A 24790-nucleotide genomic window follows, 5' to 3' on the forward strand; every position below is an offset into this window, starting at 1 on the left:
TCAATTCTTCGAACAACCCCATGAGATAGTTACTGTCATTATCATCCTCATTTTACAAATGATAAACAAACACAGAGATATCAAGTATCTCCCCCAAAACAACATGGCTAGTAAGTAGTAGAGATGGTATTTGAATCCAAGAGAACTAATGCTCTTTGTGTGTGTGTGTGTGTGTGTGTGTGTGTGTGTGTGTGTGACAAAGACAGAGAGAGCGAGAGACAGACAGACAGGAAGAGAGAGAGATGAGAAGCATCAATTCTTCGTTGTGGCACCTTAGTTGTTCATTGATTGCTTTCTCCTATGTGCCTTGACTGGGGGCTACAGCAGAGTGAGTGACCCCTTGCTCAAGCCAGTGACCTTGGGATTAAGCCAGCAACCTTGGGTTTCAAGCCAGAGACCTTTGGGCTCAAGCTAGTGACTATGGGGTCATGTCTATGATCCTCCACACCTCCTACTACCCGGAGTGATTTGGTGTCCCCTGATTAGAGATTTGAATATATGAAAATGATTGAGTGGGAGTACCTCTAGGCATTGAAAAAATGAAGAGAATCAAGCACCAGAGTTCTCTTGAATTCTTTACAGGTACTGCTCTTTATTGAATCCACAAAATAAAGAAAAGGAAGGAAAAGAAAATCTGTCTCTGGGAATGAGTTATGAAGTAATTTTCTTTGGGTCAGGTTTTGCCTGCATATTACACCCCTTGAGCCATTGAGATAAATCATGGCCATGACAGTTCCGGATCCAAGAATCCCTGGAAAATGGAAGAAGGGAGGGAGGATGAAGTGGACAGGCTGATGGGGTATCAGTGCCACTATTCTGGCTGCCCAGGGTTCAAGCTATTCTCATGAACTTACCAGGCATTCATACCATTCCGTAAGGACATCACCTTCTTGGCACACAAGATGTCATCCAGAATATGGCGGTTGAGAAGGTCTAGGAGAGAGGGACATAATGATCTGGTGCATTGGGGACAGGGTGACAGTATATGTGGGGCCCAGGGTGTCTGGCTTCCTTGGGGCCTGAATAACATCAACTACTACATTAACTGATTCTGGATAACCTTGATTTACTTGTCTGCTGGTTACCTCAACTGGCATGGTGGCTGGTTATGTACGACCTTAACTCATGTTGACTGACTCTAGATGACCTTGACTGTCATGTTAGCGGGTTATGAATAATCTCAGACACCATATTGGTTGGTCCTGGACAACCTTAAACTCCATGTTGGCTAGTGCTGGATGATTTCAACTGTCATTTTATGTGGTTATAAATGATCTCAACTGCAATGGTGGCTGGTCTGACATCACCTCAACCACCATTTTGGCTGATTGGAAAGCTATTCAACTGAAAGGTTGGTTAGCCTTGGTAACTTTAACCGTGTATTGTCAGGTCCTGGATGACCTCAACTCCCATTTCTACTGGTTACAATATGAATGACCTCAATCTCCATGTTGGCTAGTCCTTTTCAACCTCAATTACCATGGTGATCGACTATGTTGGTAACTGGACTAGGATGGGCTTAACTGCCATTCTTACTAGTTAATGATCTCAACATCCATGTTGATTTTTCCTGGACAACCTTAATTGTCAATTCCATGTTGACTGGTTATAAATAACTTCAACCTCCATGTTGATTGGTCCTCAACTTTCATTTTAGCTAATTCTGGACTGCTTCAACTTCCATATTGACTCAAAGTTAACAACGTTACTTTCATTTTAGCTAGTATTGAAAAACCTTAATATTCACTTTACCCTATCCTAGATAACCTCAACCTCTATCTTGGCCAGTCCAGGACAACCTTAACATTCAAGTTGGCTAATCCTGGGTGACCTCTTCTGTCACTGTGGCAGGACTTGGACTATCTCAAACTGGACCCAAGTAACTTCAGTCTCTTTTTATCTATCTTGGGCAACCTCAAACACCATTTTGGCCAACCCTGAACAATTTCCATTGCTATTCAATTTTGTCTTCAACAATACCACACTCTTATCTGGAGACTTCTCTCTTTTCTGCACAGAGGTACCTTGTTTGTGTTACTACAGCCAGATATCTGCTTCTTCCCTTAGAGGCTGAAAAACTTCAATCCCAAATCAGGACAATCTCAATTTCACATAGGGCTAACATTCCTGTTTCCTGCGTCCCAGAAAACTGAAACCTCCATTCTGGGTGAGGTTTGGGAACTCTGAGTCCTCTTGACCTAGGTAACATTTCAGTGCAGTCTGGGTAACAGACTCTAACAGTCCACATAACTCTGCTCCTTTCCCTATTGTTTTTAAGCTTGTTACTGGAAATTATGACATAGATAACCTTTCCCTCTGTGTGTTGGGCTAGGCAGGTCTTCAGGGTATCCCATTGCTGCCTTACCATTACACTCAATGTGACAGAGGTTCTTGGTGGGTGTAACACCATCGTCACACCACCAGGCAGAGTTCAGCTGGAAAATGCCATATTGACGGCTGCCATCAAGATTGTGGTCCACGAGGGAGGTGTCAAAACCACTCTCATAATGTGCCATGCACAGCCCTGGGGTAGGGAGAAGAAAGGTTGCAGATATACATAGGTTAGGTAGAGAGGGGTGGGGACAAGGAAGTTGTGGGGGTGATGATCTTAGTTTGGTGGTGATGTTGATGTTGGTAATTTTGGTGAGATGTCAGTAATGGCAGTGGTGATGATATTCATGGTGGTAACAGCAGTGATGATGTTGATGGTAGTGATGGTGTTGATGGTAGAGATGAGGGTAATGGTTGTGAAGGCAATGATGGTAATGACATTAGAGTCAGTTTAAACACTCATTACAGTCAGTCAGGGGGTGATTGAGGATCATGCTCTAGCCTGGGGAGGTGATAAATGACAAGGGAGGCCCGAATCTGAGTATGGTGAGGGGCATAGAATGAGGATGGGGAATGGGGCAACTAGGTCTCACAGTCTCCAATTTTGTAGCCTTGGAAGCCATTGAGGCCTGCCTTCTCCAGCTTCATTGCCAGGTCGCAGCGTTCATAGATCTTGACATTCACAGTGGCCACTATCAGCATGGTCAGGGTCACCACAGTGCCCCAGGCTTGCATTATGACTCCCACAAGCCTTCCTAGCAGACTCCTTGCTCCAGACTAATCCTGCAGTGTTCAGAACTAGGGTATTCCGGAACTCTGGGCTCTGTGAGCAAAGACCTAAGTGATAGATTCTGGAACACATCTTCCTCGGTGCCAGCTCTGTTAGACTTACACACACACATGCACACACACACACACACACACACAGAAAAATAAAGACACTGACGTATACACTGAGATGGAAGGAGACAAAAACAAACAAACAAAAAACAACAAAAAAGAGAAAGAAGACAAAAACAGAGAGAAACTGAGATGTCAGAAAGACATACAGAGAGAGTGGGGCTGGGAACACACAAAGGACAGACAGGTCTCACACTTGGCCCACATTCCCCTAGAGTCCTGAACACTGCCCCAGTTAATCTGCTCTGCTGTTAATCATTCTCTAGCACTTGGCTCCCTCCATTTCCACTCACTCTGCCCCTCATCACCTCCATTCCCCTCATTCTTCAGCATAGTCAGCTCTGTTCACTACACTGTGCCTACTGTCACCTAGGATTCCTCATGCTTTGCAAAATATGACCACTACGCCCTCACCCTTTGTTCCCCGTTACCTGTGTTTATTTATTCTTAGCAGCTTCTTCATTTATTGTGCCCTGTTCCACCCTAATTTATTGAAATCTGCCCCACATTACCCCCATTCAATGACACTGCACCCTGTTACATATTATATGTTATATATTATATGTATACACATTCTACTGCTTTTCACCTCCATTCTCATTCTGCCTTTTATTCCCCATTCACTTACACTGCCTCTCATCTACTCATATTTATTCACATCAGGCCTCATATTACAGCAACTCCCTAACCCTCTATTTATCGTTACCCAAATTCTCTCACATCATATTTCTTCTTCACCTCCATTCACTCTTTTTTTTTTTTTTTTTTTTTTTTTTTTTTTTTTTTGTATTTTTCTGAAGTTGGAAACGGGGAGGCAGTCAGACAGACTCCTGCATACGCCGGACCGGGATCCATCCGGCATGCCCAGCAGAGGGCGATGCTCTGCCCATCTGGGGCGTTACTCTGTTGCAACCAGAGCCATTCTAGCACCTGAGGCAGAGGCCATAGAGCCATCCTCAGCGTCCGGACCAACTCTGCTCCAATGGAGCCTTGGCTGTGGGAGGGGAAGAGAGAGACAGAGAGGAAGGAGAGGGGGAGGGATGGAGAAGCAGATGGGCGCTTCTCCTATGTGCCCTGGCCAGGAATCGAACCTGGGACTCCTACATGCCAGGGTGATGCTCTACCACTGAGCCAACCGGCCAGGGCTCATTCACTCTTACATTCATTTCTCACTTTTACCTCCACTTCCTGACACTGTGTCAGATGACTCGCGTTCACTCTCACATGGCACATCCTTCAGCTTTGTTCATTGACTCTGGACCTCATTTTCCCCCTAATTCTCTCTCTACCCCCTTTCACCTCTGCTCTCTCTAATTCTGCCCCCATATTGCCCCCATTTCCTGGACCTGTGCTCTGCATTACTCCTAAACACTAGCTCAAGTTACTTAGGTATACTCACCCTATGCTTGTTCACCTCCATTCTTTCTCGGTTTTCTTTTTATTGCCTCCACTTACTCTCAGTCTGCCTTTCATTATGTCATTCGTTTAAATTCACTCACAGCATAACCCTTATTTCCCTTTGTCACTCCCATTCTGTTCCTGATTCAAGTCTAGTTGCTCCCACTCTGCCCCACACTACCCCTATTCAGTCACACTCTGCCTTGAATTCAGCACTTTTGGCTCACATTGGGTTGCATTTCCCCCACCTTACTCACCTTAGGCCACGTGAGTGGACCTTCATACCCTCTCTCTTTGCCTCACAATACCTGTTACTCACCTTCCTCTGCCATTTACTTCCATCCCCTCTCACCCTGCCCAACATTACCTCCATTCATGCACACGCTTCAACTCATTCACCTGGGCCGACTCACACTGGGATTCCTGTACGTCCCTGGAACACTGCCCTGCATTACCCCTATGTAATCCCAGCTTGTCTCTCATTCACCTTTCATCACTCTACTTCCCCTCATAGTATCGCCACTCAAACTCAACCTGATTCACATATTCACATTCTACCATGGATTCATCTTGATTCCTTCTTATTTTGTCCCTGTGTGCACCATTCTTTCCTCTATGCCTCACATTACCTCCATTCACTCCTACCTTTCCCTGAAATTCATCTCTCTTTACTCATATTGTACCTCATAAACCATCATTTATTCACACTTTAACCCTAGTATTCATATCAACTCTAATGTGTTATCAACTCCATTTACATTTATCATCTTTCATTACCCCATTCACTCACAGTCTGCTCCCACTTTAATTCTTTGCTACTTATACCGTGTCTCATTTTCCCATCATTTACTCAGTCTCATCCATAACTTCAGACTAGGGCACAATCTAATGCATAGCTGCTTCCTCACTCTGCACTACACTAGTCATATTCACTCCAGTCTATTGCTTATTCACCTATCTTCTATAGCCCTTTGTCTCACCAAATTTATTCCCAATTTATCCTTCATCTACCATTATTCTCCACCCTCCCAGTACCATGTATCTCCTGTTTACCAACACTCACACCAACCAAGATGGAAAAGTGTGATGTATTGTTCAGGATTCAGTTAGACTGCACATACCAACACCACCAAAAATACCAGCAGCTTCAAGAGGTTGGAAGGCGATTCCTCACTTGGAGGCCAGTAGTTCAGGGCGAGTGTGACAGCTCCAAGGTTACCAGAGAACTGTCTCCTTCTGTGCCTTTGCTCCATCAAACACACCTGTTACATCATGGTCCAAAATGACTGCGCACAATTGGCAACAGCTTCACAGTTTTGATAAAATGAATCTTAAGAGCAACTGTCATGATGACTCACCATCAAGGTGGAAGGCCTTTGGGTGGGAGGGTCACTGGGCAGACTCTGTGGTAGGACCAGCTATCAGCTTTCCATACCACTTCACGTAGCTATCTGCTGCTTAGGACACTGTATGAGGAGGTCTTGCCTGTTGGGACTGATGGTAGAGGATGCCCAGGATAGAGGGTGGGGGTCCAGCTCTGCAGCAGAAAAGCTGGCCTCACAGAGTTTGTGGATGTGCACTGTGAACACTGGGACAGTTTCTGAAGGGCTGTATTACTGACTTAGGAACATTTCTGGAGCTTGCAATCACTGTACCCCAACACCTAAAGGATTTCCCTTCCACAGGGATGTGTGTATGTATGTATGTGTGTGTACAGGTGGTGGGGAAATGGTGCTTATTGGCTGGAAAAGGCCAGACTGGGATGGGCCTAAAGGTCTGGCTCCTCCTATTTTCTACATTCTAATGCATTCACAGGGTTGATAAGTTTTGCACCCTGGGAGCCAGAGATCTGAGTTACTCCCCTGCTTTCTCACATTGCTTTGTCTGCTAAGAAGCTCCATCTATATTTTTGGTAAAAACATTCCCTAGCTAGTTTTCATGGTTCTAGAATTACTACTCAAATACTTTCTGGGAGTTCTGTGCTATGTTAAATAAACAAGAGTATTATTGGGTAGAAGTTGAGGATTTGACCTTGGGAAACTGTGTGACCTTGGGCAAGTTACTTAGTCTCTCTGGGACTCAGTTTCTTTATCTGAGAAGTGTGTGGGGTGAATAGGACTGTTCAAAGATAGTGAGGACTATCTGAGGCAGGTCTCGTCATATGTTTCACATAGTGCCTGGCACAGAAGAGATTCTGAGGTGGGTCTGAGTCTTCATTATCATTCATTGGGCCTGTTGGCAGAAGCCTCCTCATTGGTCTTCCTGTTTTCGTCCTTGCCCTCTGCAGTCTGGTCTCAACAAAGAAGCCTGTAGATTATCGTTTTACTTTTTCTTATTATTAAAAAAGTTTTATACACACAGCCTAATTTTATTTAAATCATCATTAACATTTATATAACATTTGGTATGTGCCAGGCATTGTTCTAAACCCTTTACAATTATCAACTAATTTGTCACCACAACCCTAACGAGGAAGGTATTGTCAGTACCCCTGTATTAGAGATGAGGAAATGTAGCACAGAGAAGTTGAACCCTGCCCTAAATTACACAGCTGGTAGGTGGGGGTTTGAAACGAGGTTGTCTCCAACATGTTTATCTGTCTTTGTTTTGTTTTTCTTTTTTCCAAGTGAGAGGAGGGGAGATAGTGAGACAGACTCCTGCATGCACCCCAACCGGAATCCAAGCTAGCCTCAGGGCCTGGATGCTTGAACCAACCAAGCCACTGGCTGCAGGAGGAGAAAAGAAAGAGAAGGGGGAGAGGGAAAGAAGCAGATGGTTGCTTCTCGTGTGCCCTGACTGGTAATCGAACCCAGGATGCCCATAAACTGGGCTGACGCTCTATCCACTGAGCAAACCAATCAGGGCCCATTTTTTTTGGGGGGGGATTCTGTTTTCTTCCCTGCTGTATTCCCACTATCTAGAACAATACCTGCTGTACAGGAGGTACTTAAGCAAATTCCTGTGGAGCTTATGTTCTGATGGTGCAAGACAAGCCATAACAGAAGTCAAATATATGTGTATTTTTTTCCTTTGTATTTTAGTTCATTTTACAAACACAATGAAAAAAAAATCCTGCTAATAGGATTGCCAACTGAGCAGGCCTCAGCAAGCAATTCCAAGTAAATATAGAGCATCCTGGCACACTTTGAGATTGAGGACAAGTCAGGAACCATGACAAGCAACCAGAAATCAGTCAGGAGAGTTGCTTTTACTGAAGGGAGGCTGGGTGGGGTAGGAGAGAACAAGTATGAGGCTGCAACCATTATGACCAACTCCTTTTGATTTTGTACCTGTTTTTCTTGGGGTCCCCACAACCCCCAGGAGCAGAGGAAGCAGTCAGGTGGTTCTCTGGGCTGCCAGAGTGCTTGCTGTTCTGACTTCACCAGCTTCTCCTACTCCTCTGGGAGGGAGTCCACTGCCTGCGAAGGAGGGGCTTCTTCTGGGCAAGGGATAATAAACCATCTGTGGTCCTGAGCCCTGCCCTCCTGACCTCACTGGGAAGCACAAATATGTGTATTTTAAACATTAATATATAATGTTAGATTGCTTCAGAAAGGTCTTTAAAATATCTGATCCCTCTTATGGCTTCTCATTACGTCCAGAATGAAACGTGAGCTCTGTTCCTGGCAGAGGAGACCCTACAGCATCTGGTTGCCACTCTCCTCTCCCTTGCTCACACCTCCTACACTCCCAATACAATAACACTTGTTTCCGTTTCTCCAAAGCGCCAAACTAAGTCTTACTTCAGGGCCTTTATCATTCGTGCCCTCCACCAGAAAGCTCTTTGCTTTAGGTATTTGTGGTCTACTCCTTTTGGACTAAGGAAGCAACTTGACTGCTCCTGCTTTACACATCCCTTTTGCTCCGAAGTGTGTGTGTGTGTGTGTGCGCGCGCGCCTGTATCCCAAGTCGCCATTTATGTATTCTTCACTTCGTTTGCCTTGAAACGCTTGACTGTCTACTTCCAGCCCTAGCCACTGGATGGAGCCAGCGACCCTTCCCTACTTCCTAGATTTTGTGCATGCCTAGCAATCCTGCTTCGTATCCCGTCTTACTGTTCAATTACACCTGCAAACCCAATGCTGCCCTACAAGTTCAAGACACCAAAATCCTGTCTGCCAGAGCTTTCCTTAATTGGGTGCTTCCCCTTCCTGCAATAAGAAAATTGGTTTTGGAAGTGTTAGGAATGGCGTCCACCGCAGAACAAAGTAAACACCTGTTCAATGCGGCTACCCTCCAGAGTAGAAGATACGAGGGGCGTAGCCATCTCCTTGGAGTGACATCATCGCGCGGCCATCTTCCCTCTGCGCCTGCGCAGCGGCCCTGTCGCTCTCGCTACAGGCCTTGGGAGGGGGGCTGCGTGTTGACTATTGGCGGACACGGGCTCCAAGCTCCAACTGAGCGTGCGCACACACGGGCCTTGCAGCTCTGTAGGCTGCGCAGCCCGAGTTGGTCCCGAAGCGGAAGTGTTTCTGCGGGGTAGTTCTTTTAATGGTCTCTTCTGCAGCAAGCAGAAAAATCTGTTGGGGGGGGGGGGAGGGCGAGTGCTAGGGGTGATGGGCCGAATGATGGGTGTTCTGGGGGACGAGTAAAGGGGGATTTGTGAAGGTCATTGATGTGGAGAGTTGTAAGGGAGAATGATAGGATGGTCAGTGAATGAGGTTCTTTGGGGTCAATCGAAGGCAAAGTTATGGGGCTAGTCAGGGTTGAATGGGGCTTGTTAAACGTTGAATTTTACACATTTTCCAGCACAGTGGCCTGCGCTAAGGGTTCTTAGCACCCCCCCCAGGCTCCTTAGGGGTGCCCTGTCTCTCCCTCTGCCCTTTTCCCCTTGCCCAAATCCTGAGTTAGGGGCCTGGGGTCAGTGTTCCAGCTGAAGTGAATCTGCACTCGAAGGCTTCCTTCTGGCTCTTGAGCAAGACGGCCCCAGTGAGGTGAGGAGAAGAAAGAAGGCACCTGAGAGGACTCACCTGCCTAAGAGCCTCGCTCAGAGCCTGGGGCTTGGGGGTGGGGGGAGCAGGCCCTGGGGCTACGGGGGCTGCGGAGGATCGGGCTAACGTCCTGGGGTAATGTTTGAAACTGGTTTTCTTGGCGATTAATAGATAAGTAACACATTTGAATTCTACATTAATTACAAAATAGAGGAAAAAACTGAAAAGGAATTAATTATATCTCCCTACATTTAAATGCCCATTCTTAGGCATTTTTCAGAGTGTATAAAGGGTATGCATTTTTAAACATTTAAAAAAAAAGTTTTAAAAATGGGTTCCTGCAGTTTTATAACCTATCTTTTATTTTTCATTTAGTTTACTGTGATTCAGCTTAAACATTCTATAGTATTTTAAAAACTTAATTTAGATATATGTACAGAAAAGTACACAGATAGATGAGGGCTATTATTATGTACAGGGCCAAACTAATGTTGCACACCTGAAACTTACATAATATAATAAACTGATGTTGCCTCAATAACAAAGTACGCAGATAATAAGTACAGTTCTATACAACATTATTTTTAATAGCTACATAGCATTTCATCTCTTATATTTCCTTAGCAGTTTAATGTTTAAATTTGGCATTGTTAAAATCAATGCTCAGATGAAGGTACTTACAGAGAAATGATGATACATTATTTCATTAAAGAGAATACCTAGAAATACAATTTATAGACCAATATATAAGTATATATAGAAAACCCTTTTGTGTTAGATGTTCACATGAGGAAAAGAGACAAGAAGACACAGGTGGTTGTTAAAACCACATGGTTGCCCAAACTTTCACAGAGCAGCTTCACGTCTAGTTGGTGTGAGGGGATTTCTAGACAGATAATTCTGGACACTGGAAGCCTGATGGGGTCTCTCATATGCTCTATATTTCTCCACTCTTCCAGCTCAGCCTTCACACATCTGCCTTTTCCCAAGAAGAGCAGGAAATGGCTGAAGCACAGGTAAGACTTGTCTGTTTCGTCCTCTGTTTAATCACAGATGTGATGAGCTATGTAGGAATCTCTGACATAAAATGGGAAATTATTTGTAAATAAGCATTGGGATCAGGGAAAATGAGAGACAGCAGCAAGGTCAGTGTAGACATGTGGAAGACTTAGGGTATTGCAGATACTAATGATGAGTTACACATTTCTCTTTGAGCCTCTGGCAGCCAAAGGAAAGGAAATGCAACCAGTAACTTGGCTTACCTTGTTCATTATAGAGAGAGCACACCAAGTCCTCAGTAAAGAAAAGTTTCCTACAATTGGCTTTCAAGACTTTTTTTTAGTATTTTTCTAAAGTGAGAAGTGGGGAGGCAGAGAGACAGACTCCCCCATGCGCCTGACCTGGATCCACCTGGCAAGCCCACTAGGGGGCCATGCTCCATTGCAACTGGAGCCATTCTAGCACCTGAGGCAGAGGCCATGGAGCCATCCTCAGTGCCCAGGCCAATTTTGCTCTAATGGAGCCTTGGCTGTGGGAGGGAAGAGAGAGACAGAGAGAAAGGAGAGGGGAGTGGTGGAGAGCAGATGGTCGCTTCTCCTGTGTGCCCTGGCTGGGAATTGAACCTGGGACTTCCACACACTGGGCTCATGCTCTACCACTGAGCCAACTGGCTAGGGCCTCAAGACATTTCTTTGCTGGGTCTTCCTCTGGGTGGTGGAATTTTCTTCAACCACAGCCTGGCGAAAAACACAGTCCCTGGTTTCCTGAAGACGTTTCTTACAGCATTCCTCAGTGAGGTGTAGACTAATGTCAAAATGTAGTAATTTGGAAATGAAATATCTTAGGGAACTGCTTGTCTTTCAGATGATTTTCCTGAATTAATTTTCTCAGAATTTTAATTCTCATTTGGCTAAGAGACAAAATCCTGCAGACACCCATAGCCCACCATCTTTTTCTTTTCATTTAAAAATTTTAAACAAATTAGAAACAGACTCATGGATACAGAGAACGTACTGACAGCTGTCAGAGGGGAGTGGGTTTTGGGAGGCTGGGTGAAAAAAGTGAAGGGATTAAGAAAATAAAAAGCACCTCAGACACAGAGAACAGCATGGTGATTTTCAGAGGGAAAGGGGGGTGGGGGCAGGTAGAAGAGGGTCAAGAGGGGATAAATGGTGATGGAAGGAGACTTGACGTTGGGTGTTGAACACACAATACAATATGCAGATATATTATAGAATTGTACACTTGAAACCTATATAATTTTATTAACCACTGTCATCCCAATAAAGTCAATAAATTTAATTTTTTAATTTAGTGTGTAGTAAATTTAATTGTGTTGTCCAGTTCAATAAATGTTAACACATGTATAAATTGGTGTAACTAATCTATAGGGTAGAGAATAGTTTCATCAAACCAAAGAACTGCCACATGCTATTCCACCTGTAACCTCAGGCAACCACAGATCTGTTCTGGGTCAGTATACTTTTATCTTTTCAAGAGTGTCATATAAATGGAATCGTGTGGTATGTAACCTTTTTGAAAAGAAACTAAACTGTCTTTTGAGATGATTGACATGCGATTGTAAAAATAATACAGAGAAATCCTGTGTATTCTTTATCCAGTTTCTCCCAATGTTAACATCTCACAAAACTGTACTACAATGTCACAACCAGGATATTGACGTTGATATGGTCAAGACACAGGTCCATCACTGTGAGGATCCCTTGTGTTGTCCTTTTATAGCCTCACCCACTCTTTCCCCCCTCATCCCTTTCCTAGACTCTTAGCAATAACTGATCTATTCTCTATTTCTAGAATTTTGTCATTTCAAGAAAGTATATAAATTGAATCATATAGTATGTGACCTTTTGATATTGGATTTTTTTCTGGGTATAATTCTCTGGAGATTCAGACAAATTGTTGTGTGTGTCAGTTCTTTTTCATTGCTGAGTAGTATTATATGCTATAGATGTATCAGTGCTTATTTACCCATTCTCCTGTTGAAAGACATTTGAATTACTGTATTTCCAGTTTGGGGCAATTATTAGTAGGGCTCCTTTAAACATAACAGGTTTTTGTGTGAACATCTGTTTTCATTTCTCTACAGTAAATATCGAATTTCTGGGTCATATGGTAAATGTACATTCACCTTTTTAAGAATCTGCCAAATTGTTTTCCAGAATGGTTGAATAATTTTTCATTTTCACCAGCAATGTATGTGAATTTCAATTGCTTCACATTTTTGTCAGATCTTGGTATTGTCAGTATTTTTTTTAAGTGAGAGGAGGGGAAATAGACAGACTCCTGCATGCGCCCTGACTGGGATCCACCTGGCAACCCCCATCGGGGGCTGATGCTTGAATCAACAGAGCTATTCTCAGCACCTGGCGCCTATTGTTAGTATTTTTCGTTTTAGTCATTTTAGTAGCATAGCAGTCTATAGTTATGGTTTTAATTTGCATTTCACTAATGGCTGATGATGTTGGATATCTTTATATATGCTTATTTACTTTTTTTATATCCTCTTTTGAAGTGTCTGTTAAGTCTTCTGCCTATTTTTTTTAATTGAATTTACTAGGGTGACACTAGTTAACATAATTATACAGGTTTCAGGTGCCCAATTGTACAAAACATCTCTGTACACAATATTATGTGTTCACTCCCCCAAGTTAGGTCTTCGTTCATTACCATTTAGGCCCCCATGCCCTCTTCCACCTCCCCTCTTCCCAGTGATCACCACACTGTTGTCCATGCCCATCAGTTTCTTTTGTCTTTTTTTTGCTCTATCCCTCCAGCTTACTGATCTGGCCCCCCCCAACCTCTCCCTCCAATAGCTGTCAGCCTACTCTCTATGTATGAGTTTGTCTCTCTTTTGCTTGTTATTTCATTTTGTTCACATATGAGTGAAGTCATATGGTACTCTCTCTGCCTGGCTTATTTCACTTAGCATAATGATCTCGAGGTCTCTCCATGCTGTTACAAAAGGTAAGATTTCTTTCTTTCTTTTTTTAAGTGAGAGGAGGGGAGATAGAGATACAGACTCCTGCATGCACCTCGACCGGGATCCACCCGGCAACCCCCATCTGGGGTTGAATCAAGTGAACTATCTATCCTCAGTGTCCGGGGCTGACACTCAAACCAATCAAGCCACTGGCTGCAGCTGGGGAAGAGGGAGAAAAGGGAGAGAGGGAGGAGAAGAGAAGCAGATGGTTGCTTCTCATGTATGCCCTGACTGGGGATTGAACCTGGGACATCCGCTTGCCAGGCCAATGATCTATTCACTGAGCCAGCCAGCCAGCACCCTAGGATTTCCTTCTTTTTATGACCATGTAGTATTCCATTGTGTAAATGTACCACAGCTTTTTTTATCCACTCACATATTAATGGGAACTTGAACTGTTTCCAGATCTTGGCTATTGTAAATAATGCTGCAGTGAACATAGGGGTGCATATATTATTTGGAATTAGTGTTTCAGACAGAGTCACAGAGAGGGACAGATAGGGACAGACAGACAGGAAGGGAGAGAGATGCATCAATTCTTCATTGCAGCACCTTAGTTGTTCATTGATTGCTTTCTTATATGTGCCTTGACTGAGAGGGGGTGGCTACAGCAGAGCGAGTGACTCCTTGCTCAAGCCAGTTTCTTGGGCTCAAGCCAGAAACCTTGGTCTTCAAGCCAGCGACCTTTGGGATCAAGCCAATGACCATGGGTTCATGTCTATGATCCCACACTCAAGCCAGAGACCTGCGTTCAAGCTGGTGAGCCTGCGTTCAAGCTGGATGAGTCTGCACTCAAGTCAGCAACGTTGGAGTTTTGAACCTGGGTCCTCTGCATCCCAGTCCGATGCTCTATCCACTGTGCCACCGCCTGGTCAGGCTGTTTCAGGCTTTTTAGGATATATTCCCAGTAGTGGGATCGCTATGTCAAAGGCAGCTCCATTTCTTATTTTTTTGGGATACCTCTATACTGCTTTCCACAGTGGCTGTACCAATCTGCATTCCCACCAGCAGTGCACGAGGGTTCCCTTTTCTCCACACCCTGGCCAACACTTGTTTGTTGATTTATAGACAGGTGTGAGGTGATATCTTACTGCACTTTAATTTGCATTTCTCTGGCAGTTAGTGATTTTGAGCATCTTTTCTTGTGCCTATTGCCCATCCATATGTCCTCTATAGAAAAGTGTTCAGATTCTTTGCCCATTTTTTTTTTGAGTTTTCACCATTTATTTATGACAAATTTCACATCGGTGATGCTCTCCAGTCAGAAGTTCTTTGAGATGATGCTGTCGGCCTTGGTCAGTCGGAAAATGGAGTCATCTGACTTGCCTATCCAGAGAATAGCCCCGCATAGGTTTTAAACTGGCCGTTGAACCTGCCTGTCACTTTGTCAACCTCGGCCACGTTCATCTGGATGGACGCGTGATCCTTGGCGCTGATGATGCGGTTGCTGGCGGAGCATTTCCGCGGCACGTACAGGTCCACGAATTCGCCGGCGTCGTTCTGCCTGTTGGCCGCATGCCTGCTGCCACCACCAGGAGCCCGTCCACGGAAAGAGAGCGCTGCGTGCCCCGGCAGCTCTATGGGTGTCTTTGCCCATTTTTTAATTGCATTATTTGGGGATTTTTGGTGTTGAGTTTTATAAGTTCTTTACACATTTTGGGCATTAATCCCTTATCAGATGTATTGGCGAATATGTTCTCCCATTTAGTGGGTTGTATTTCAATTTTGTTGATGGTTTCCTTTGCTGTACAAAACATTTTAGTTTGATGTAGTCCCATTTGTTTATCTTTTCTCTCCTTTTCCTTGCCTGAGGAGATATATGAGAAAAAATATTGCTATGGGAAATGTCTGAAATTTTATACTGCCTGTGTTTTCTTCCAGGATTTTTATAGTTTTGTGTCTAACATTTAAGTCTTTAGTCCATTTGAGTTTATTATTTTGTATGGTGTAAGTAGGTGGTTAGTTTTATTTTTTTCACATATCCAGTTTTCCCAACACCATTTATTGAATAGGTTGTCTTTACTCCATTGTATGTTCTTGCCTTCTTTGTCAAATATTAATAGGCGTGGGTTGATTTCTGGACTCTCTATTCTGTTCCATTGATCTGTATGTCTGTTTTTATACCAGTACCATGCTGTTTTGGTTACTATGGCTTTGTATTATAGTTTGATAGCAGGTAGCATTATTCTTCCAACTTTGTTCTTTTTTTTTTTTTTCCGGGATTGCTGTGGCTATTTGGGGGCTTATGTAGTTCCATATAAATTTTTGGAATATTTGTTCTAGTTCTGTGAAATATACTGTTGGAATCTTGATAGGAATTGCGTTGAATCTATAAATTGCTTTGGGTACTATGGACATTTTAATAATGTTAATTCTTCCTATCCATGAACATGGTATATATACTTCCATTTGTTTCTATCTTCAATTTCTTTCTTTAGTGTCTTATAATTTTCTGAACAGTACAGGTCTTTTACATCCTTGGTTAAATTTGTTCCTTTATATTTTATTCTTTTTAAAACAATTGTTTTAAAAAGAATAAAATATAAGTGGTATCATTTATATTTTATGGTATCATTTTCTTAGTTTCCCTTTCTGATAGATCATTATTAGTACATGAAAATACAACTGACTTCTGGATATTTATTTTGTATCCTACTACTTTACTGAATTTATTTATCAGTTTTAGTATTTTTTTTTTTTTTTGGAATTTTTAGAGTTCTCTGTATACAGTATCATGTCATCTGCAAATAATGACAGTTTTACTTCTTCCTTTTCAATTTGGATGCCTTTTATTTCTTTTCTGATTTCTGTGGCTAGAACTTCCAGTACTATATTGGATAAGAGGTGATAGTGAACATCCCTGTCTTGTTCCTGATCTTAGAGAAATGCTTGGCTGTGCTTGTCATATTTGGCTTTTATTACATTAAAAAATACTCCCTGTATTCCTACTTTACTGGGAGTTTATAACATAAATGGGTGATGAATTTTATCAGAAGCTTTTCCTGTACCTATGACATGATCCTGTGATTTTTTCCCTTTATTTTGTTTATGTGGTGTATAACATTTATTGATTTGTGGATGTTATATCAACCATGCATACCTGGAATAAATTCCACTTGATCATGATGTATGACATTTGTAATGTATTGCTGGATCCCATTTGCTAATATATTTTGTTAAAGACTTTAGCATCTATTAATCAGGGATATTGGTTTATAACACTTTCTTTGTAATGTCTTTATCTGGTTTTGGAATTAGGATAATGCTGGCTTTGTAAAGTGAGCTTGGGAATCTTTCCTCCTCTTGAATTTTTTGGAATAGTTTGAGAAGGATAGGTGTTAGTTTTTCCTTGAATGGTTGGTAAAATTCACCTGTAAAACCTTCCGGTCAAGGACATTTGTTGGGAATTTTGTGATTACTGTTACAATTTCACTGACTGTAATTTTGGGTTGTTATATTCTCATTTTTATTTGTTTCAGAGTATTGTTTGGTTTGTTTCTTGATCTCATTTTTAGTTCATTCATTGTTTAGTAGCATGTTTTTTTAGCCTCCGTGTCTTTGTGTGTGTGTTTTTTTTCTTCTTCTTGTGATTGATATCTATTTTATACCATTATGGTCAGAAAAGATGCTTGGTATGATTTCAATCTTAAATTTATTGAGACTTGTTTTGTGTCCTAAAATGTGGTCTATACTAGAAAATGTTTCATGTGTATTTGAAAATAATGTATATTCTGCTTCTTTTGGGTGAAATGCTCTGTAGATATCAATTAAATCCAGCAGATCTAATGTGTCATTTAAGGCCACTGTTTCCTTATTGATTTTCTGTCTGGATGATCTATATACATTGATGTCAGTGGGGTGTTAAAAATCTCCTACTATAACCGCATTCCTGTCCATTTCTCCCTTTATTTCCATCAGTATTCTGTTTACATATTTAGGCGCTCCTATGTTGGGTGCATAAATGTTTACCAGGGTTATCTCCTGTTGTTAGATTGCTCCCTTTATCATTATGTAGTGACCTTCCTTCTTTGTCTCTTAATATAGCCTTTATTTTAATATCTGTTTTGTCAGATATAAGGATTGCTACCCAAACATTTTTTTTCACTTCCATTTGCATGAACTATTATTTTCCATCCCTTTACTTCTAATTTGTGTGTATCTTTTATTCTGAGGTAGATCTCTTGTAGACAGCATATATATGGGTCTTGCTTTCTTATCCATTCATCTATTATACATTATCTTTTTTTTTTTTTTACAGAGTCAGAGAGAGGGATAGACAGGGACAGACAGACAGGAACGGAGAGATGAGAAGAAGCATCAATTATTAGTTTTTCATTGCGCATTGCGACACCTTAGTTTTTCATTGATTTCCCTCTCATATGTGCCTTGACCGCCGGCCTTCAGCAGACCGAGTAACCCCTTGCTTGAGCCAGCGACCTTGGGACCTTGGGTCCAAGCTGGTGAGCTTTTTGCTCAAACCAGATGAGCCCACGCTCAAGCTGGCGACCTCAGGGTCTTGAACCTGGGTCCTCGGCATCCCAGTTTGATGCTCCATCCACTGCGCCACTGCCTGGTCAGGCTCAGTCTTTTTTTTTTTTTGAAAGAGATATATATAGAGAGACAGAGAGAGGGACAGAGAAGCAGGAAGGGAAAGAGATGAGAAGCATCAATTTTTCATTGTGGCTCCTTAGTCTCCTTAGTTGTTCATTGATTGCTTTCTCACTTGTGCCTTGTCTGGGAGGCTACAGCGTAGCGAGTGATCTCTTGCTCAAGCCAGCAACCTTTGGGCTCAAGCCAGTGACCATGGGGTCATGTCTATGGTCCCACACTCAAGCCAGCGACCCCATGCTCAAGCTGGTGAGTCCCACTCAAGCTGGATGAACCCGTGCTCAAGCCAGTGACCTCAGGGTTTTGAACCTGGGTCTTCTGTATCACAGTCCGACCCTCTGTCCACTGTGCCACCAACTGATCAGGCTGTACACACATACTTTTAATTCATACAGTATCTTAGGAATCTTCCTAGTCTTCTCTTATTCTATATTTACATCTCCCTTTTCCAACAGTAAGAGACTGGCTCCTAGCATTAATATGTTGACTCATTTACTCAGTCTTATAATACATAGAAAGTAGAATTAGAATTCCTGCACCCATATCTGTGACAAACCAACCTACTGAGTACAGTACGTGATTTGTTTGCATGTCATTTATACTGAGGATATGTAATCAAGGTACTCTGTTTAGAAATTATTTGGATTAATTTTTCACTTTCTTTCTCCTATCCAGTGTGCCTATGTTATTTGTTTGGTAGTTTAGTTCATTTATTCTTTTTGCATTCAGTTTTATATTTTCTTTTTCATTTTTGTGGATTTTGTTTTACTCTTAACTATATTATATAAAATGTTAACATGTTTTAGAGATAAACTATACAAAAATACATACATAAAATTGTTACCTCTTCCCTGTACCTTCTACCCTACTCTAACTTTACCATGGAGATAACCAATCTTGTTAGTTTCTGATTTATGCTTATGATGTTTCATTTAAAAATAAGCAGATGAATGTATATTTTAAAAGTTTCCTCTTCTGTATTATTCAAAAGGTAATGCAGCAGGTTCTTGGATAACATCATTTTGTTTAATGTCTTTTTGTTATAATATTGATGAAGTGCTGTAGGAACTTAACTCTTGTTTATATCAGTTAGCCTATAGTAAAATTTGTTTCATTGTATGTAGTTTCTCTTAAAGTCACAGAACCTATCAACGATATTAAGCAAGGACTCACTGTATACTTTTTTTATAGACTCTTTTGTACTTTGCTTTATTCCCTTAACAATATATCCTGGAAATTGCTCTGTGTATATTTACAAATATTGTCCTTATTCATTTTTTTCTCTGTTCTGTTGAGTGACAGCTGCCACTGGCACAGGCCCAGGGCAAGGATGCAATCAAGGCTTTTCTTTCAGTACCAGCTACCAAGTCCTGGCCCTACTGTGTCGAGGAGGACCTGTGAAAGTGCTAGTGTCCTTATTCATTTTTGAGATATAATTGACATATAACATTATATTTCTGGTATACAGCATAATTATTTGATTATTGTGTATGTTGTGAAATGATCACCACAATAAGTGTTAACATCCATCACCACATAGTTAGATTTTTTTCCTTATAATGAGGACTTTTAAAATTTACTCTCTTAGCAACTTTCAAATATCCAGTACAATAATATTAACTATAGTTCCCATGATTTACATTAAAATCAACTACTTATTTTATAATTGGAAGTTTGCACCTTTTGACCACCTTCACCCGCTTTGTCTGTCCCCTCCCCCAACTCTTGCCTCTGGGAACCACCAGTCCGTTCTTTGTATCTATGATTTTGAGTTTTTCTTTGTTTGTTTTTTGAGATTCCATGTATATGTGAGATCATACGTATATTGTTTTTTTTTTCTCACTTATTTCACTTAAAATAATGCCTTCAAGGTCATTCCATATGTTGCAAATTGTTTTATAGTTTCAGGTCTTACATTCAGGTCTTTACTCAATTTTGAGTTACCTTGTATGTGTGGTGTAAGATAGTAGTCTAGATTAATTCTTTTGCATGTGGCTGCCCAGTTTTCCCAGCACCATTTATTGAAGAGACTGTTGTTTCCATATTCCATATTCTTGGCTCCTTTGTCATAAGTTAATTGACCATATATATATATGTGGGTATTTTCTGGACTTCATATTCTGTTCCATTGATCTAAGTGTCTGTTTTTATGTCAGTACTATACTGTTTGGATTAATGTAGCTTTGTCATACAGTTTGAAATTAGGAAGCATGAAGCCTCCAGCTTTGTTCTTCTTTCTCAAGATGTTTTGGCTATTCAGGGTATTTTGTGCTTCTGTACAAATTTTAAGACTTTTTGTTCTATTTCTGTGACTCATTTGTTTTTATAGCAGCACAGTATTCCATTAGTGGATGTATGAGTTTGTTCAACCATTGTCCTATGTATGTGAGAATGTTGGTTGTTTACACCAGGGGTAGTCAACCTTTTTATACCTATCACCCACTTTTGTATCTCTGTTAGTAGTAAAATTTTCTAACCACCCACCAGTTCCACAGTAATGGTGATTTATAAAGTAGGGAAGTAACTTTACTTTATAAAATTTATAAAGCAGAGTTACAGCAAGTGAAAGCATATAATAATAATTACTTACCAAGTACTTTATGTTGGATTTTCACTAAGTTTGGTAGAATAAATCTTTATAAACAACTTACTATAGTTAAATCTATCTTTTTATTTATACTTTGGTTGCTCCGCTACCGCCCACCATGAAAGCTGGAATGCACACTATTGGGCGGTAGGGACCAGGTTGACTACCACTGGTTTACAGTATTTAGCAATTAAGAATAATGCTACAATGAACTATATTGTGTGTATGTTGTTTCCTTTTTGTTTAGGTATATTTTCTATATAAATTTATACAAGTGGCATTGCTAGATCAAAAAGTAAATACAATTGCAGTTTTGTTAGGTACTTCCAAATTCATTCCTGTAGAGGTTGTGCTGTTTCCACTCCTATTAGCAATGTATCATAGTGCCTGTTTCTACATGGCTGCATTAACAGAGTATGTTGTCAGGCTTTAAATTTTTTCAATCTGTTAGAAAAGGAATGGTATTTTTCTATAGTTTGAATTGGTATTAATCTTACTATGAGTAAATAGAAAATAATTTCATATATTTATTTTTTTAAGATTTATTTTTACTAAATTTAATGGGATGGCATTGGTTAATAAGATCATATAAGTTTCAGGTGTACATCTCTATGGTACACAATTTCTTTACCCACTTTTATCCTTTATCCACTGCCACCCCACCCCATTCCCTCAGTAATCATTGCCGCGGACTAGCATGGCTTGTAATTCTGGGTCTTGAGGGAGAATGGTGCGGAATTAAGAAAACAGACTTATTGAGAAAAAAGGATAGGATTGGGAGGCCTCTTCAATGCTGATGGCAATATCCGAGTGTCCCATAGCCCCAGTTTGCTTTATTATATAGCCATATGCAAATCAAGGAAGTCCTTGATACAAAGTTACACATCTGAGGCAAAAACAGGAACTCTCCTAAGGCATAAACAGGAATCCCTCTACCATGCATAAGCGAAATCAACCAACATCTGAATCAAACAAAGAGTGAGAAGAAGGGCATGTAAATTGCTTCCAGCAACTTAAGCAAGCAAGTGAAGTGGGTGCAAATACTCAGCATCATAGCGGATATGGAGGTGGTGGGGGGAGAACTTAGCCTTTTGCTAAGCTTTGAATTTACAGAGGATTTTTGCCATTTGCAGTCTACAACAAATCACCATACTATTGTCTGTCTGTGACTTTTATTTTTATATCTCACAAAGCAGTAAAAAATCATACAGATCTTAGCTTTTTCTGATTTACTTATTTCACTTAGTATAATGTTCTGAAGGTCCATCCGTGTTGTCATAAATGGCAGTATTTCATAATTTCTTATAGCTAAGTAGTGTTCCATTTTATATATGTACCACATCTTCTTTATCCAATCATCTATTGAGGTATACTTTGGCTGTCTCCATGTCTTGGCCACTGTGAACAATGCTGTGATGAATATTGAGGTGCATGTGTTTTTGCATACAAAAGTTTTTGAGTTGTTTGGGTAGATACCCAGTAAAGGGATTGCTGGGTCATAAGGTAATTCTTTTCTTAATTTTTGAGTGACTACCATACTTTCTTCCATAATGGTTGTACTAATTTACATTCTCATCAGCAGTGAATGGGGTTCCTTTTTCTAACCACAGCCTCTCCAACACTTGCTATTACCTGTCTTGTTGATAACAGCCAATCTGATAGGTGTGAGGTGGTATCATTGTGGTTTTGATTTGCATTTCTTGAATAGCTAGTGAAGATGAGCATCTTTCCATATATCTATTTGTTTGTATGTCTTCATGGAAAAAGTGTCTGTTCAGGACCTCTCCCATTTTTTTCATTGGACTGTTTACTTGTTTGTTGCTGAGCTTTGTGAGTTCTTGACATATTTTGGATATTAACCTGGAGCTGTTTGTAAATATCATCTCCTATTTGGTTGTTTGCCTATTTGTTTTGTTGTCAGTTTCTTTAGCTGTTCAGAAGCTTTTTAGTTTAATATAGGCCCATTCATTTATTTTTGCCATTATTTCCTTGCCTTTGGGGTCAAATTCATAAAATGTTCTCTACGGGAGAGACAAGATGGCCACAGAGTAGGTGGCTGTTTGAACTCCCACATCCCAGAACCAAAGTGGATTACAACTTAATTTTGAGAACAGTCATCTTTAAGGAACAATTTTGGACTAAACTAAGAGGATTCTATAGCCAAGGACCACCAAAGAAGCCACACTGAGACTGGTAGGAAAGGTGGGGATGCGGAAAGGGCTGCCCCACTCCCGGGAGCAAGTAGCGGCCTGGAAGGACTCTCGGTGGGGAGAGTTGCTGGGCAAGTTTTGGGTCCTCAGCTGCAGAACCGGTGTCTCAGCCTAGAGCCCTGGAGCCTGGAAGGGGTGAACAGACTATCTGGCTGAGAAAGGAGCCTAGATACCGTTTGAAAGGAGACAGAACTCTTGGACCCAGGCTCTGTATTAAAGGGACCGCATGGAGAGCCTCGCTCACAGCCACCTGCCCAGGGCTCCGATAGCGGGGAGCGCTGGGAGGACTGGAATTACTAGGGGAGAGTGTGGTTTCGGAGGCACAAGGGGAGACACTTTAACAGATAGACGCCCTAACCCCTGGGCTGAATTACTCCCCAAATCTAAAGTGAACATTTTTCCTTGGAGCAGCAACACCAGCAAAGGGAAGAAATTACCCTGTATACCAGAGGCTGTCCTGCTCCAGTCAGAACAAAGAGGTGCTTAGAGGCAGGCAGCACATTAGGGACACAGGTAGTGAGTGCTGAAGTCTATAGTGAGCTATACCACCCCCCCCCCCCACGCTGCTGAGTGCTTGTTGGGGGCCAGCAAGCTGGTGGCGGCGAGGTGTGGCTGCAGGAGCCAGAGCAGTCTGAGTGAGCGCATGCAGGCCTGCCCATGGAGGCAGAAGCCACAACAGCCGCTGTGGAAGTTGGAGCGAGCGTGCAAACCCACCCATGGAGTGAGCCTGGGCTACCTTGGAGGTGGTCCAAGTGGGTACATGTGGGCCTGCCAGGGGCAGCGGGCTGGCACTAGCAGTGCTTGAGTCCAAATGCCTGAGGTAGCAACAGCAGTGGCAGGGGCTGGTGGACAGACCACACATCAGGAGCACAGAGGCCACACCCACTGAACCCCTGTGGCCACACCCTTCTGAGTCTAAGGGGCAAGCCACATCCAATATTGTACCTAATCACTGAATTATAGTACTGAGCCCAACAAGTAGCCAGCAATAAGAGGCAGCAGAAAGTGGATCTCAGGTGAAGTTGAACTTTTAAAGGAACTTCCCCTAGGTCAAGAGTAGATAAAAGCTGGTCTGGGAGTGCAGCTGATATCTACAATGGCACCTGGGCCCAGCAGAGGCAACCACAAGATCTGGATTGCCTGTAGCTCCAAAAACGTTGAGAAGAGCCAGTCATAGGCAGTGACGCCCCACTGATCTGCACCAGGCTCCAGCCAGGGAGGTCCAGGGTAGGCACATCCAGTGGCCAGATATGGAGAGCATCAGTTCAGGACCCAACAACCCTTGTTAGAGTGGTAGCTTAAGGAAGGGCTCCTCATACCTGACCCAGCTAAGACATAGAAAACACCAACACAAATAGCAAAAAGAATGGTGATAGCAGATAATTAGCCCAGAGCAGATTACAAAAAACAGCTCATGCCAACCCAGGAAGACCTAGAAATAACACAACAGAAAATTGGAGGCAGACAATACCAGCCCTAGACTCAGCTAGCTATGCAAACAACACATCCAAAGGAAGAGTGTATACACAGATAAAATGGGAAGACAAAGAAACACAATCCAAATGAATCAACAAGAGAAATCATGAGAAAAAGAACTGAATGAGATGTAAATAACCAAATTACCGGATGCAGAGTTTAAAATAATGATAGGATGCTGAAAGATCTTAGAGCAACATCAAGATGGACATAATGAACACCTAAATAAAGAGATAACAAGCATCAAAAAGGACATTGAAATAATAAAAACGAACCAGTCAGAAATTACAAATATAATATCAGAAATGAAGAATACACTAGAAGGAATTAAAAGCATGCTGGATGAAGC

At 41.8% G+C, this 24790-nt stretch overlaps 2 protein-coding genes, 1 non-coding gene and 1 pseudogene across 3 annotated transcripts in view; 1 reads left to right on the forward strand and 3 right to left on the reverse strand.

The window, feature by feature from the left end:
- Window positions 1-651: 651 nt before the first annotated feature.
- On the reverse strand, window positions 652-3090 carry LOC136385584 (sperm acrosome-associated protein 5-like). The gene is made up of 4 exons (XM_066356657.1): window positions 2925-3090; window positions 2366-2524; window positions 855-933; window positions 652-751 (listed from the first exon to the last, which is right to left on the reverse strand). Exons 1-4 carry the CDS (start codon window positions 3064-3066, stop codon window positions 652-654), a joined length of 480 nt encoding a protein of 159 aa, XP_066212754.1. The 5' UTR covers window positions 3067-3090.
- A 6069-nt stretch (window positions 3091-9159) lies between these two features.
- The window catches only part of LOC136385583 (zinc finger protein 182), a 38477-nt gene continuing 22846 nt past the window's right edge, over window positions 9160-24790 (forward strand). The window contains exons 1-2 of the mRNA XM_066356656.1: window positions 9160-9563; window positions 10520-10576. Coding sequence (XP_066212753.1) covers window positions 10562-10576 — 15 coding nt within the window. The 5' untranslated portion in view covers window positions 9160-9563; window positions 10520-10561. The remainder of the gene's footprint in view (window positions 9564-10519; window positions 10577-24790) is intronic.
- Window positions 14822-16684, reverse strand: LOC136385967 (small ribosomal subunit protein eS21 pseudogene; annotated as a pseudogene).
- Window positions 19450-19578, reverse strand: LOC136386648 (small nucleolar RNA SNORA30/SNORA37 family). The gene has a single exon (XR_010748006.1). It is a non-coding gene; the product is annotated as a small nucleolar RNA SNORA30/SNORA37 family (small nucleolar RNA).

This window comes from Saccopteryx leptura, chromosome X (assembly GCF_036850995.1).
Source record: "Saccopteryx leptura isolate mSacLep1 chromosome X, mSacLep1_pri_phased_curated, whole genome shotgun sequence".
NCBI classification, from domain to species: Eukaryota; Metazoa; Chordata; class Mammalia; order Chiroptera; family Emballonuridae; genus Saccopteryx; species Saccopteryx leptura.

Excerpts from the sequence above, each read along its gene's own strand:
- LOC136385584 (XM_066356657.1), bottom strand. The coding sequence starts at position 3,066 with ATGCAAGCCTGGGGCACTGTGGTGACCCTGACCATGCTGATAGTGGCC. Across the intron at positions 2,525-2,924 it reads AGGCTACAAAATTGGAGACT|GGCTGTGCATGGCACATTAT; the intron begins GTGAGACCTAGT and ends TCCCTACCCCAG. Across the intron at positions 752-854 it reads CGGAATGGTATGAATGCCTG|GGATTCTTGGATCCGGAACT; the intron begins GTAAGTTCATGA and ends TCCATTTTCCAG.